Source organism: Taudactylus pleione, unplaced genomic scaffold (assembly GCF_031769625.1).
Source record: "Taudactylus pleione unplaced genomic scaffold, aTauple2 ptg000349l, whole genome shotgun sequence".
Taxonomy (NCBI): Eukaryota; Metazoa; Chordata; class Amphibia; order Anura; family Myobatrachidae; genus Taudactylus; species Taudactylus pleione.
The window spans coordinates 4,120,810-4,134,922 of NW_028284750.1; the positions used below are offsets into that span (position 1 = coordinate 4,120,810).

At 42.0% G+C, this 14,113-nt stretch overlaps 1 protein-coding gene across 1 annotated transcript in view; it reads left to right on the top strand.

Moving 5' to 3' along the window:
- SHROOM1 (shroom family member 1) overlaps positions 1 to 13,865 on the top strand; it is a 104,578-nt gene extending 90,713 nt beyond the window's left edge. The window contains exon 9 of the mRNA XM_088444130.1: positions 13,237 to 13,865. Within this exon, the coding sequence (XP_088300256.1) occupies positions 13,237 to 13,491 (255 nt within the window). The 3' untranslated portion in view covers positions 13,492 to 13,865. The remainder of the gene's footprint in view (positions 1 to 13,236) is intronic.
- Positions 13,866 to 14,113: the final 248 nt, after the last annotated feature.

The window sequence follows — 14,113 nt, forward strand, 5'->3', positions numbered from 1 at the left end:
TCTGTGGGTTTGGTGCCTGGTCTGATATACGATGCAATATTGGGGAGAGACTTTGCTCACTTCTGGAAGTTGTGGGAAAGCCGTTTTGTTCCAGAAGTGAACAACCCCGGTCCATTTGAGAAGGTTGTCGATGTAGTGGAGGAGGGAGTTTCTTCTGTGTCAGAGTTATTCCCTTTTTCTACTATGGTTGGCGAACTAGAGAATGCGGAGCGTGATGGTGGCCCGCCAACTGATGTGCCTCCCATTGAGGTGGGAAGTGTTGTTGGGCCAGTTGATCGTCTGCCTGATTTAGAGGTCAGAAGAGAGGTCTTTGCCGTGGAGCAGTTGAATGACCCTACTTTGGTAAAAGCCAGGGAAAATGTAAAAGTAGTTGATGGTAAACCCGTAGACCCTGATAGTCCTTTGTCCTATCCCCACATGGTAATGTGTCAGGATTTGTTATATCAGGTGACTAAGAAGGGGGAAGATATTGTGGAACAACTAATAGTTCCCAAAGCCTACAGAAGAACAGTGTTGGATCTGGCCCATGGTCATATAACGGCAGGCCATCTAGGGGTAGAGAAAACCACTGAGCGAATAATGCAGAGGTTTTTCTGGCCCGGGCTTCATAAAGAGGTGTCTGACTTTTGCGCATCCTGCCCTGAGTGTCAGTATCATGCTCCCAGGCCACGTTTTAAGGGTCCACTAGTTCCATTGCCTATTATAGAGGTGCCGATAGTGAGAGAGCACCCGAAACAGGCTCAACAGGCACAGCAGAGAGTATACAACCGCAATGCTCGGTTACGCAGCTTTGCTCCTGGGGACAGAGTGTTAGTGTTGGTTCCCACGGTGGAAAATAAACTTTTGGCTAAATGGCAAGGGCCCTTTGAAATCTTAGAAAGAGTGGGACAGGTCAATTACAAAGTTTACCAGCCGGGGAAAAGAAAGCCGGAACAGATATACCATATAAATCTGTTAAAGCCCTGGAAGGATAGAACGGTACTGTCGGCCGTCCGAGCTCCTCCAGTAAGTCCAGGGCCCTTAGTTCCTGAAGTGACAGTGGCAAAAACCCTGTCGGCAATTCAACAACAAGAGGTCAATGAGTTTCTGATCAGAAATAGGGTGCTGTTCTCTGACGTACCTGGGAAAACCTCGGTTGTTAAACATGACATCATCACTGACCCAGGGGTTAAAGTTAATCTAAAGCCCTATAGGATACCAGAAGCACAAAGAGAATCGGTGTCGAAAGAAATTAAAAATATGCTAGAGTTAGGGGTTATTGAAGAATCACATAGTGAATGGTCAAGTCCCATTGGGTTGATTCCAAAGCCCGACGGGAGTGTACGTTTCTGCAATGACTTCCGAAAGTTGAACAGTGTTTCAAAATTCGATGCCTACCCGATGCCACAGTGGAGAAGGAGGCGTTGGCCATAAAGTGGGCGTTAGAGGCTCTCAGGTACTACTTGGTCGGAAGAAAGTTCAAATTGATCACTGACCATGCCCCTTTGAAGTGGATGTCCGAAAAATAAGGACAGTAATGCGAGAATTATGAGATGGTTCTTGGCGTTACAAACTTTTAAATTTTCAGTGGAACACAGGCCAGGAAGCCAGCTGGCCAATGCAGACGCGTTGTCACGCGTTCATTGTTTGGGGGCTTCAGTTGTTCCGCCCCACAGGTCGAAACAAAGGGGGGGGATATGTGATAGGATCACTGGTAAAGTGGTCTGTGGCAGGTACATTTGTCCCAGATTCCTGTCTTATGTGTTTTAAACCCCCAGGAGAAAGTCTGCAGTGTAGCAGGCTTGAGTCTCGGCTTTTTGAAAAGCCGGTTTAGGACCTGGGGGTTGTGGGTGAGAGGAGAGGGAGGGCTCCACCCATGGCCACTCCAGGTTTTGGTTCTTGCAGCCTGGTAACAGGCTTGTTAGGGTTTCCACCTGAGAGTGGCCAATATAAGCCTAGTTTGTTTAGGGCTGAGTGTCTCACCTGGGAGAGCAGGCAGGGAGTTTGCTCAGAGACACTTGAAAACCTATTTGTAAGTGCTGTGCAGTGCCTTTGTTGCTGGCGAGGGCATTAGGCCCTACCAGGTTCTTGTAGTGAGGGAAGTCACTTGTGAAGTTAGTGCCCCGACAGGGCTAGGATTTATGTTTTGTTTTCTTTATGTTATTTCTGACATTGTACAATAAAGACTGGCGCCGACCAGCTTGTACTCGAATCCAGTCTGGCGTACTGTTTCCCAGCTGCTGTGTGTGTAAGGAAGGAGTCCTCTACCCAGGAGAGGGACCCCCTAACCTGACTCTGTCACAATATATATATATATATATATATATATATATATATCTCCAACAAATCGCGGCTGCACTCACAGGTCATGTACCAGAAATTCACAGAGATATAATTCTATTCAACGTTTCGGTTTATTCAGCCTTTGTCAAGAACAATAGGGATCAAACAACAACATACCTTTATACCACTGCCCCACACGTGTATCAGAGCATTCTTTCTGGCGAAGGATGGTGACGTCACAAACGCGCCCCACAGACCCGGACCGCTGCCATGGTAACACATCCACAGCTACACGCTCCGATCCCGGCACACACCATGGCTCCGCCCATCCCCACCAATCAGAGCCACACACCATACCTATAGCAATAGTGAACTAAAAATACAGTCTGTCACTAAACGACAGTATGCTAACTAATAAATAGAAAGCACCTAGAGATCTAAGGTAAAATATGTATAAAAATACAAAACATCATACACTATTGTATACTATAATGTTAAATATTTTAAATATTTGAGAATGCGTTATATTGAATATAAAGTAATGATATTTAGCTGGTGTACATCATATAAATATAAAAAAAATTCAAAACAAAACAGATGGACCATAGAGCACAAATATACTGTCTATAGCATATACGCTACTAAAGCTATATACTAAATATAAACATCAGCACTGTTTACTTCAAAAACATGCTGTAAACTCTAATAGACCACCTAATAGTCATATAACGAGAGCACACAGTAACTACACTAATACAGAATATCCAAAGCATATGTGCTAATACCTTAGGCATATACTGCCTTACAAAAAAGTATGTCAAAGACAGTGATTCATTGAGACCATAGGGCGAAATTGTGTTCATGGAGTGTATCCAAGCAGCTTTACACTGCAGGAGTTTCCGATCATGGTCACCCCCTCTTTTTAATGGCGGAACATGATCTATAATTTTGTAGGTCAAGCTATCCAAAGAATGCTTCATCTCACTAAAATGTTTAGCAACCGGCTGATCCACTTCTCTGCAGGTCAAAGCCATCCGTATCGCAGACCTGTGCTGCGCCATCCTTTCACGGAATGTGCAGCTGGTCTTCCCAATATACATCTTGCTACAGGGGCACTTGATACAGTATACAACATACGACACTTAATGGATATACGCTTACCTGATCTGGAGTGAGTCACATAACTCCCAATTTCCAAATTCCTACACGTGGTGCAACCCGTGCACCTCTAGCACCCCGGTTTCCTAACTAGAAACTGTGAACTTATTTTTGGGGAATTATTGGCTATATCACTATGGACAAGCCAGTCACGTAGATTTCTACCCCTTTTGTGACACATCATTAACTTAGATCCAACAAGAGGTTTAATAGACGAATCCGTATTAATAATTTGCCATCATTTTTTGGCTGTTCTTTTCACAAAGTTACTGGAAGTGTTGTAGTCATTAATGAAAAACATCCTTTTTTGATCCACTTTCTTCTTCTTAATCGCAGACATATTCTTCAAGAGATCATGTCTTGTCTGGTCCTTTATTTCGCTATTTCCAAATCTATCAACTGATAGCCTTGTTGTAAGAATTTATTTAGCATCTGGTCAGTTTCAGAGGCAGCTGCGGCGTCATCTTTTGTGATGTGTCTAATCCGCAAAAATTGCAAATATGGCAATCCACATTTTAATGCTGATGGATGATAACTCTGAGCATGTAGGATAGTGTTGGAATCTGTAGGCTTATGGTAAACAGTGGTTATAAACTTATCTATCATGCTAATTTTGACATCCAAAAAATGGATCTAGACGTGTAGGTAAATTTTATTACCGGATGCTGTTGGTGAGGTCTTCCATTACGATGTTAAACTGCTCCATAGACCTCAACCATAGTACCAAGATATCATCAAAATACCGATAAAACAAAAAAACAAATGGTTGAAAGTTGGGATTGTCCAAAAATAAATCTTTCTCAATTTGAAACATGTATATGTTTGCAAAAGAGGGGCCTACGTGTGACCCCCATGGCACATCCTCTTAGTTGCAGGTAGAATTCACTGTTAAACAAAAAATAATTCCAAACTAAAGTTTTCCTTAAGGCCTCAATAAAAAATTAGATATCTGGTCCTTTGTTGGCTTGTTTCTGCTGCAGATAAGAATGGATGCTGTCTAGACCCTGGTGTGGTATGCTAATGTACAAAGACACCACATCAATAGTACACAATAATAGATTATTGGGAAAATTTTGTAGGCTATCAAGTTTTTGTAAAAGCATATTAGTGTCCCTTAGAAATGTAGCTTCTTCTGCAATCAGCTGTTGTAGGAAATAGTCCAAATATTTGGATATATTGCTAAAGATGGAATCTCTGGCCGAAATTATCAGTCGTCCATGGGGCCTGACCAGTGCCTTGTGAATCTTTGGTAATAGATATATTAACAGAATCCTTGGGTGATCAATCGTCAAATTTCTTTTGGTCTCCTCTGTAATAATTCGGTTATAGACTGCCTCTTGAAGGAACAAGTCCAGTTCTTTTTTAAATTCATGTGTGGGGTCAGAATCAAGTTTTCTGTAAACCTCATGATCATGTAATTGGCGATACATTTCTGTTTTGTATTCTTCAAAGTCTTGAACCACAAGAGCGCCCCCCTTGTCTGCTGATTGAATTGTAATAGTTCTGTCATTACTCAAGTATCTAAAGGCTTGGAACTCGCCTGGAGACAGATTGTGCCGTTGTGTCTGAAACAACTGTTGGTTTGCCATAACTTCATAATCGAGTAATCTAGAATAGCTTTTTATAGACTCATGTGTCTGAGGTTCGAAATTGGATTTCTTGTGGATAGGGCCTGTATCTTTAAATGATGCGCTCACTTCTGAGATAGCAAAGAACTCCTTAAGTTTCAGTCCCCTCTGAAATCTCCACAAATCCTTTTTCCACTTGAAGCTTTTACATTTATTCGTGGGCACAAATGTTAAACCTTTTGTTCAAGATGCTGGATTCAAGTTCAGTGATCATGCGGCTAGAACGATTGACAATAGAGTTAATTGACGGTAGATTTTTCTGCCTCTCCCTCTGGCCACAACATCTCGTCCTGTTCCTCCATCTTTTCTGGCCAGGGTAACCCGGGCTGTGTCCCCTAAAGGGAGTTTGTGCTAGTTGTAGTGATGTGAGAATCTACATCACTGGCTGAAGAATTAATGCTGCTTGATGCTTCAATGTCCACTTTATTGGAATTACCCATAGCATTGCAACCTGTGGCCCAGGTGTTGCACACTGTTCCTGGCAATCTAGGGTTAAGGGTCACCTTAACGAGTTTCTCTTTCTTATATTTTATGAGATTATGTTTATAGTCCTCAATTTGTGAGTTAATCTTATCAAGCCAATTGCGTTGTGAGTAACTTAACAATTTGGGTTTATGTTTATCCTCAAAGCTTTTTATTTTATCTTTCATACAAGTTAGCTCCCTGGCTGACTCCTTGATTACAAGGAGCATCAGATCCAGGGAGCACTTGTTCAATATCACTACCCATCGATGAGAAAACTCTAGATTGTTGCGCCCAATTGTGGGATTGTTGCGAACTCTGAAGTCCCGGGGTATTTTACGTTCCTTATGATCGTCTGTTAGAGTGACCCCATGCAGGTGGTAATCCACCTCTTTCTTTTTATACTTCAGCAGTAATTGATACAGTTCTTCACTTGATTCTATACCTGCAGCAGCACTGAAATACTCTTTAAAAATACATTCTCAGCTTCAGAGTCACTAAAACGCACAATCTCACTTATAGGCAGTTGAAAATTCACTAAACCACAGCCACCGAAACTGCCCATCTGTGCATTATCCCTTCCAGCAGCCATTCTAATGATTTGACGAACAGTATCTAATTGTGGTACCAGAAGTTATTAAAATCCATCAGTGTTGCTTGTTTACACATCAAAGAAAGGATATGTCTCCAAAGGAAGACAACCATTTCTATAATATTTTTTAGCCAAGCACATTTGCAGTATATTCCTAGATCAGAATTCTTTTAATGACTGCAACATGCAGACATAAATATTTAAAGTGTTACTGGTGCTCCTGAAATCTGGCAGCATAAAGATAATAGTCCCAGAAAAAGGCTTTGTTTGAAAATAGATGTCAACCACAACAACAGGTATTTTATAAGAACAATCTCCAAGTTTATATGTTGGCAATTTTGTACAACATTTTTCAACGAAGTAGGAGAGAGAGAGGTCTTGTAGGACAAAGTAGAATAATGTGCATCGGGTGCCATGCAATAACCAATCCGATTAAATGTAATAAAAACTGCAAACAAGCCGGCACTCCATATCATAATAGAATTACTTGCCCAGGTGCCATCCGGGGTCCATGTTCCAAGCCCAAATACAAATCCAGCAAATCGCAGCGGCACTCACAGGTTATGTACCAGAAATTCACAGAGATATAACTCTATTCAATTCAACGTTTCGGTTTATTCAAACTTTGTCAAGAACAAACAGGATCAAACAACAACATACCTTTATACCACAGCCCCACAGGTGTATCCAGGGCTGGCGCTTCCACTAAGCAAACTTAGGCAGCTTCCTAGGGGGGCCGGCCACTAGAGGGTGCCCGGCCCTCCGGCCTAGCGATCGCATCGCACCCCCCATTTGCCGGGTGCATGCTGAGATTGTGTTACCAGCGGGTGTCTGGCTCCTTCTCTCCCCCCCCCACACCACCCCCTCCCACCCCCTTCAGCACCAGTGGCAGCTGGAGAAAGGAGCTCACTCCTGAGCTCCGTCTTCCGGGTCCGGCAGTGCACTATGGGAGTGACGTCATGAGTATTATCTCCTGTTAAGAGAATTTGTCTTGGTCACAGATCACGCACTTCTCAGGTGGATGCACCTCAACAAAGAAGTTAACCCCAGAGTAACATGCTGTTCTTGACCATCCAGCAGTACATACAGCATGCGCCGGGAACTCAACATAGAAATGCGGTCGTGTTGTTCCGGAAGTTTGAGAAAACTGAGTGGAGATGGCCATCGCGAAAGATGTGCGCTTCCCCAAGCTTGGAAAAGTGAAAGGGGGGTATGTGTGGTGAGAGGGGTTGCCTCTCACCTGAATTGCCCACATTGTGGTGGGATCAGCTCACTCCAGGGGAGGCTGGAGTGAAACCTGTGTGTTCTGCATTAGCAGTGGAGGTGTGGAATTCCAGACTTTCACATTTACACAGACCAAACTGGAATAATCACTGGAAGGGTTTAAAACTTTCACATACCTGATGCTCCTTGCTCCTGGTGCCGGACAAGCTGGCCAGGCGATAGGCTGGGGCCTGGTGGTTAGCATTAGTGTGGCAGGATTTGGAAGGTCCACAGATATTGCAATTGCTGACTGCTAAACACAAGGACTGCTGGTACATTTACTTTTATGTTTATTTGCTTATTTTCTGTTATGTGCCTGTGTGTATCCAGGGCCAGGCCTATGCTCACATATGCTAATGTGCAGTGTTTGCTGCCATTAAAAGCCACTGCTTTACTAAGAACCTGCCTGTCTGGAGTCCTCATTTCTATACCCAGTGTTAATATAAATATATATATATATATATATATATATATATATATAATATATAAAGTCTCCAGGTCCGGCACTCCAGATAATAAACCAAATCCTGCAGGGGTGCCCTCACATAGGGATAAATAGAAGCATGAAGGTGCAGCACTCCCCTCTCAATAAATCAAGCAGAGACCAAAGGATCAATAGAACGTTTCAGTACTTTTAGTACTATCTTCAACCATATATGGTTGAAGATAGTACTAAAAGTACTGAAACGTTCTATTGATCCTTTGGTCTGCTTGATTTATTGAGAGGGGAGTGCTGCACCTTCATGTATATATATATATATATATATATATATATATATATATATATATATATATATTATATCAGGGTTGTTTTACATTTTGTAACTTTGAGAGTTCAGGTCACCTCTGTTCACTCTCCATGTCCCACCATGAATTTGACTTTGGTTACTATCACCCAACCTGCATTCCACAGTTCTTCTCAGACCTCTTTCAATCCACTCCCAATTTGCCATCTTCAAAGGCAGACAGACCCGATAGTAAAAGAATTCCATCTTGCATGTCTATTTTTAGGCACTAATTTGATAATGGCAAGTGTCAGAAAAGTGCTCAGATCACATTTTATTCATATAATGTTAAAAGGTCATACACTGTTATCTACAGGCTAGTCATATATATTATATAATATGTACAAATTAGTAAGAGATAGTTAATGGCCTTTTTATGGAAGCTCAAAACAAAACATTTTCAGGTTAGTTCTCCTCTATAACAGAAGCTTGGTTACAGGCCTGACAGAATGCTGCCACCTACACGTTCTGTAGTTTGACCTTTAATTCCCGTGTGAGAGTACCCAGGCTTATATTATTACTGTGTTCTGCAATGTGAAGTGCAAAGGACTATGTTGGCAATATATGAATCAGGGTTGCCTACCCTCCCGATTTGGGCGGGAGCCTCCCGATAATCGATAAAATGACGCGATCGCGTGACCCGGCCCCTGTGACGCCTACAAATGCCAGGCACCCGTCCGGACACGCCCCCTTTTTGGCCACGCCCCCGCTGCCCTGCCGATCTGGCTGCTCCCTCCCGGAAGGAGCAGCCAGAAAGTCGGCAACTATGATATGAATGTATATCATTTGATATATAATTATTTAAAAAAAAAATCAAAAAACACCATCAGCACTGCTAAGCATTGTCCAGCCCACAAACTAATAAAAGAGTACACTATTATAGCACGGCATACAAGTGAAAATAATAATGAAAGGAATTTATTTTTGATAGGCGCTATGCTTTTCACTTACCTCTTGCCAAATACCAATGAATCATTCATATAAACATATTATAAAGGCTTTTTCTTGTCCTATTTCAAATTTTTTAGTCAAAATGAATGACAAATACCAAAATATAATGTATGATGTTCCCATATTTGCCTTCAGGTGGGGCTGGGTTTAGAACAAAGCACTCTGTGTAGGTCATAGGTGTCTGCTTTATTTTTGTCCCAATACTGTATACACCACAAGAATGAAATACACGTCTTTCATGCATGTACATTTAGCAAGACTGCAAGTGTAAAGCCCAGTGCAGCAGGGTAATCTGCAAATAGGTTGTGGTGTCTTCTCTCCTGCTGAGACATGACCGTATACTGACCACTCAGTCATGGACTCGGCCGCTGCACTGGCTAATGTAAATATTTCACATTGGTGATTTGATACCATGGTGCATAGTACCAGCTGGCACATGTGTAACGTGGGCATCCCAATGTTCTCTAGAAATGTGCTTCTCTGCCAAAGGATTATATGAACCTACTTTGTGGACACCTTAAAATACATTTGTGCTTATAACCAACAGTACACCCCATTCTGTCACACTGGCTCTTGTGATTAATGCAATTTTTCTGCAGGCTCATGGTAATAATACTGACTGTTTATCTCTAAGGCCAGGATCAGAGGCATTACATTTAATATTATTGCTTTGTGTACATAACATTTGACAAACACAGATTTGGGAAATGAGGCTTGTTATCTGATAGATTGGATGACTGTATAATGAAATGATTCCCACACTGATGTCTCAGAGGCCAATGAGAGATCCAGGTAAGTCTTTGTACAGATGGATGAGTGCACGGTTTTTATAATCTGTGCCATGGGTCTTTTATCCTATATACATCTGCTGGTATTTGGGAGGGACAGATGTTTCTTCTCTGCTCCTGGAAAGCCTTTTGGCTTAGCTGTGTAGATGATTGGTGCACACGGAGATCACATGAAAAACATATGCTAGACTCTATCTGGCCCACAAGCTCTAAGAGAATTCTTTATATATTAATTCTGCTCCTTCTGGAGCAAGCAATGGGGGCTTCCTTGGATATACAAACCTTCTAATGAGTGGAGATGTTGCTATGGGTAACTTTTCCACTTGTCTACTTCTCCACTCATTAGAAGACTTCGTACATCTCCCCCTGTACATCCAAAGGAGCCCAATTGCCTTCCCCAAAAGGGGCAGAATAAATAGTATACATTTTATAAAAGTTAATCTTAAAGATAATTATATGTGATTAATACCTGCACACCAATGCACTTTGCTGCCTTCCCCAGCTATATTATTGTGCTTGCTGCCTTCCCCAGCTATATTATTGTGCTTGCTGCCTTCCCCAGCTATATTATTTTCTTTGCTCCTCTACCACTTTCACTGGGGATTTTAAAACCTATTATTCACAGTTGCAGTTATAAAGTCATACACAAGGGGGCAGTGTTTCACCACGTGACTCTGAATTACAATGTTAGACTCTCATGTAATTAGTTAACATACACATACATCTGTAATGAGGCATTACCCTTTAGTTTCTTGCCAGCCTTGTAGCATATATTGACTCACTGCCTGGATTGGCTCCATCGTTTGGCATAAGAACAAACATTCTTTGTGGGAAAACAGGGACAATTATTTGAAAAATATTTCATGTAAATTCCAACAATTTTTTCTTTTATTTTAGTTTTAATGTAAAACAGAGGGTAACCCACAGCGCAGTTTCTGATCTGCACAGACATTCTTTTTTTTACGAGATATTTTACAAGACATTTACATTTGTAATTTCTTTTAAATGAAAATTCCACACTACTTAAGTTATTTTACAAATGATTGTTTTAATTGTTTCAGTTGCCACCACAAGTTCTTACCCCAGTGTAGCTATATTACACCTTCCCATAACCCAGAGCACATACACTATTAGCATTTTTATACATATGGTGCAGTAACCACTGCCCATTTACAGTACAGCCAGCAGTGTACAGCACAGCTGTGAATTCACTGCCGCTGTGCTGGAGATACCTTACAACATTGGAACCATGAATACAATGATGTTAATGGCCGGGATAGCAGGACAGTCCCCATAAATTGGGACATTACTTCCTGAGACATGACTCTTGTGCAAGGGGATAGCAGTTAATAGATACACAATGACAAGGTCGACAGTGTCTAGGTAGAAAATGTCGACATGGTGAAAAGGTCAACATGGCTGAATATTGTCAGGAACAAAAGGCTGACATGGTCAAAATGTCGACATTTGACTGGTTAGGCACTAGGAGGTACAGTTAGGCACTTACTGGAGGGTTAGGCACTAGAAGGGACGGTTAGGCACTTACTCTGATAGTTATGATTAGGCACTAGGAGGGGAGGGTTAGGCACTTACTGGCGGGTTAGGCACTAGAAGGGACGGTTAGGCACTTACTGTGACAGTTAGGGTTAGGCACTAGGAGGGACGGTTAGGGTTTAGGGACTTACCGGAGGGTTAGGCACCAAGAGGGGGATTAGTGCTAGAAAACAATGTGTTGACCATTTTTGTGTCGACCATTCCAATGCTGATTTTTTTTTACCATGCCGTCCTTTGCACCTGTCGATCTTCAATCACGTCGACCTTTTGTGTGTCGACCTATTGTCCATGTTGACCTTTTGTACCTGTCGACCTATTGCCTGTCTACCAGTTGGTGATCTTTTTACTGTCTATCTAAAAGGTGTAGATCTTTTAATCCACACCCTGTGCAAGGCTATTGCAGAAGCACTACTTACTTTTTAAATGGATGGATTTATAGAGCTTACTTGTGTTTAAAATTGAAATCAGTAAAGTCTGGTGAACTTTACAGGCTATAGGTTGTTGATAGCAGGCCTGTTTCACAGACAGCAGATGACACAGCAGCACATGTGCATGACAATAGAGCACACACGTGCATAGTGTTATCATGTACCTAGGGACCTGTTGCCTTATTTACGGTTAGGAGCAAATTCTGATAAAGGGGGAACATTTACTTCTGGAAAAAACATGAGCAATACAAGTGGTGCAAATACAATATGTATTTTGTTTTGTTCAAATCATTTACATTAGAGAAGCAGGATCCAGGAGGATGTCCAATGTGTGGCACTCCCAACTTCTGTGGGACTACACACACCAGCAAGTCTTACCACGGTTTTGCTCTTAGGGCATGCTAAAATGTGACCAAGCATGCTGGGATACAGCAGCTGGAGTGCCACACACTGCCTACCTCTGCTCTGCTGTAACTCCCTAAAATTGAGGAGTCTTTCTGGCAAGTATCTTCTAAACTATATAGCTTGTTCAACAAAGTGCTCCAACACTCTCTCCCGCTGTACCAGATGGCCCAGCACCTCCAACAAAGGTGAATTATTTGAAAGCCTGCACAAACGGGCTTGGCCTGCCATCTTAGCCTGCGCTGAAGTATGTCATCTGAAGCATGTAGTTAGAATTGGTGTCTGAAATGGATTTGGACATTGGCCTAGTGTCCTACCTCAAATTAAACAATTTCTCAAACACTGCAGCTCGGGAATGCTACTACTCCACCCTCCATTCAACTCCCCCTGAGACTGGGATCGGGGGCAGTGTCATGCTGCAGACTAATCGCACTCAACAAACTGCTGGATGCAACAAGAGCGCTCACTCAAGCAAGGGAGACGCTCGGCGCAGGCTGGGTTACGCGGCTTTTTGCAGATTACTCCATATGGCTTATCCCACACATTGTTACCTTTAGTAGTGCATCCAGAATCTCTGCCTTGACTGGTATACCTGTGGGTGGGATGAAAAATACTTTGAACTGATGGTTATGTATGGACTCTGCTTCTAGCTTTAGTATGCTGCAGCTTTGCCATTTTGTGTCATCTCTTCTAGGCGTTGATTATTCCACTCAGGGTAACCTATGTAGCGTGCCCCAAATGGCTGCCTTGTATGGTACCTTTCGAGGGTGGGTTATGTACCCTACGGAATGGCTGCACCAACCCTGCATTAAGTTTACTGTCCCTGGTAACTGTGTTCATTGTTCTTTGGTTTGTTTTCCTCTTACTGTAATACTAATTATTTGTGCGTGTGTGTGATCCTGTACTGCCTATCTTTCACTCTGTACATAACATTAACCCTGTGTTCTACATTTTACTTTTCAGCAATCCCTGAAGGAACGTCACAGCCTCCTGTCCAGGCAGAGAGAGGATGCAAAAGATTTAAAGGACAACCTGGACCGCAGAGAACAAGTGGTCACTGGGATACTGGCCAAGTACCTAAGCGAGGCCCATCTCGAGGACTACAAACACTTTGTTAGGTTGAAGACATCATTCTTGATTGAGCAGAAAGACCTGGAAGAGAAGATTAAATTTCACGAGGAACAGTTGGAAAGCCTTTATAGCAGCATTCCTCCTTAATTAGCCAGTAGAAGGCAAAGCCACATTTTTACCCGCGTTCCATGCCATGACGGAAGAGTCCTCTGGGCTCTGAGATTTTAAAACGTGTTGGTGTTGATTATACTGCTGCTAAGACATAACAGGATTAATTTCCATTATCCCGTACGTAGGTGGTCCTTGCTGAAAGCCTTTGTGACAGTGTTAATCATGCAAGAAAAAAATCTATTGGACTGGAAGACCGAGGAGGGGGAAATTTCCATGCATAAAACGGTGTGCCTTTTTTTGGATAAGTTATCAATGTTTTGTCCTTTTTATTAACATTATTATAAATGATAGTGTCCATGTCATTTGGTTTCCTGGTTGACATAATTATTTCAATAAAATATATATATATTTCTGAGCACGTGGTCTTGGAGATGGTTTGTGTTGTTTAAACATGAAAATATGTCATATTTTTTTCATTTATTGAAAATACTGTACATATATACTTGTTAATGGTATCATTAACTGTTATGTAAGGCAAATCTGTATTTTAGGCTTCGAGAATTTGTAATATGCAAAGTGGGTGGTAATGTTACACATTTATTGGGTTGTCCGTTTATGAATAAACCCTGTTATTAGCTGCCATACATCGGATAAGATC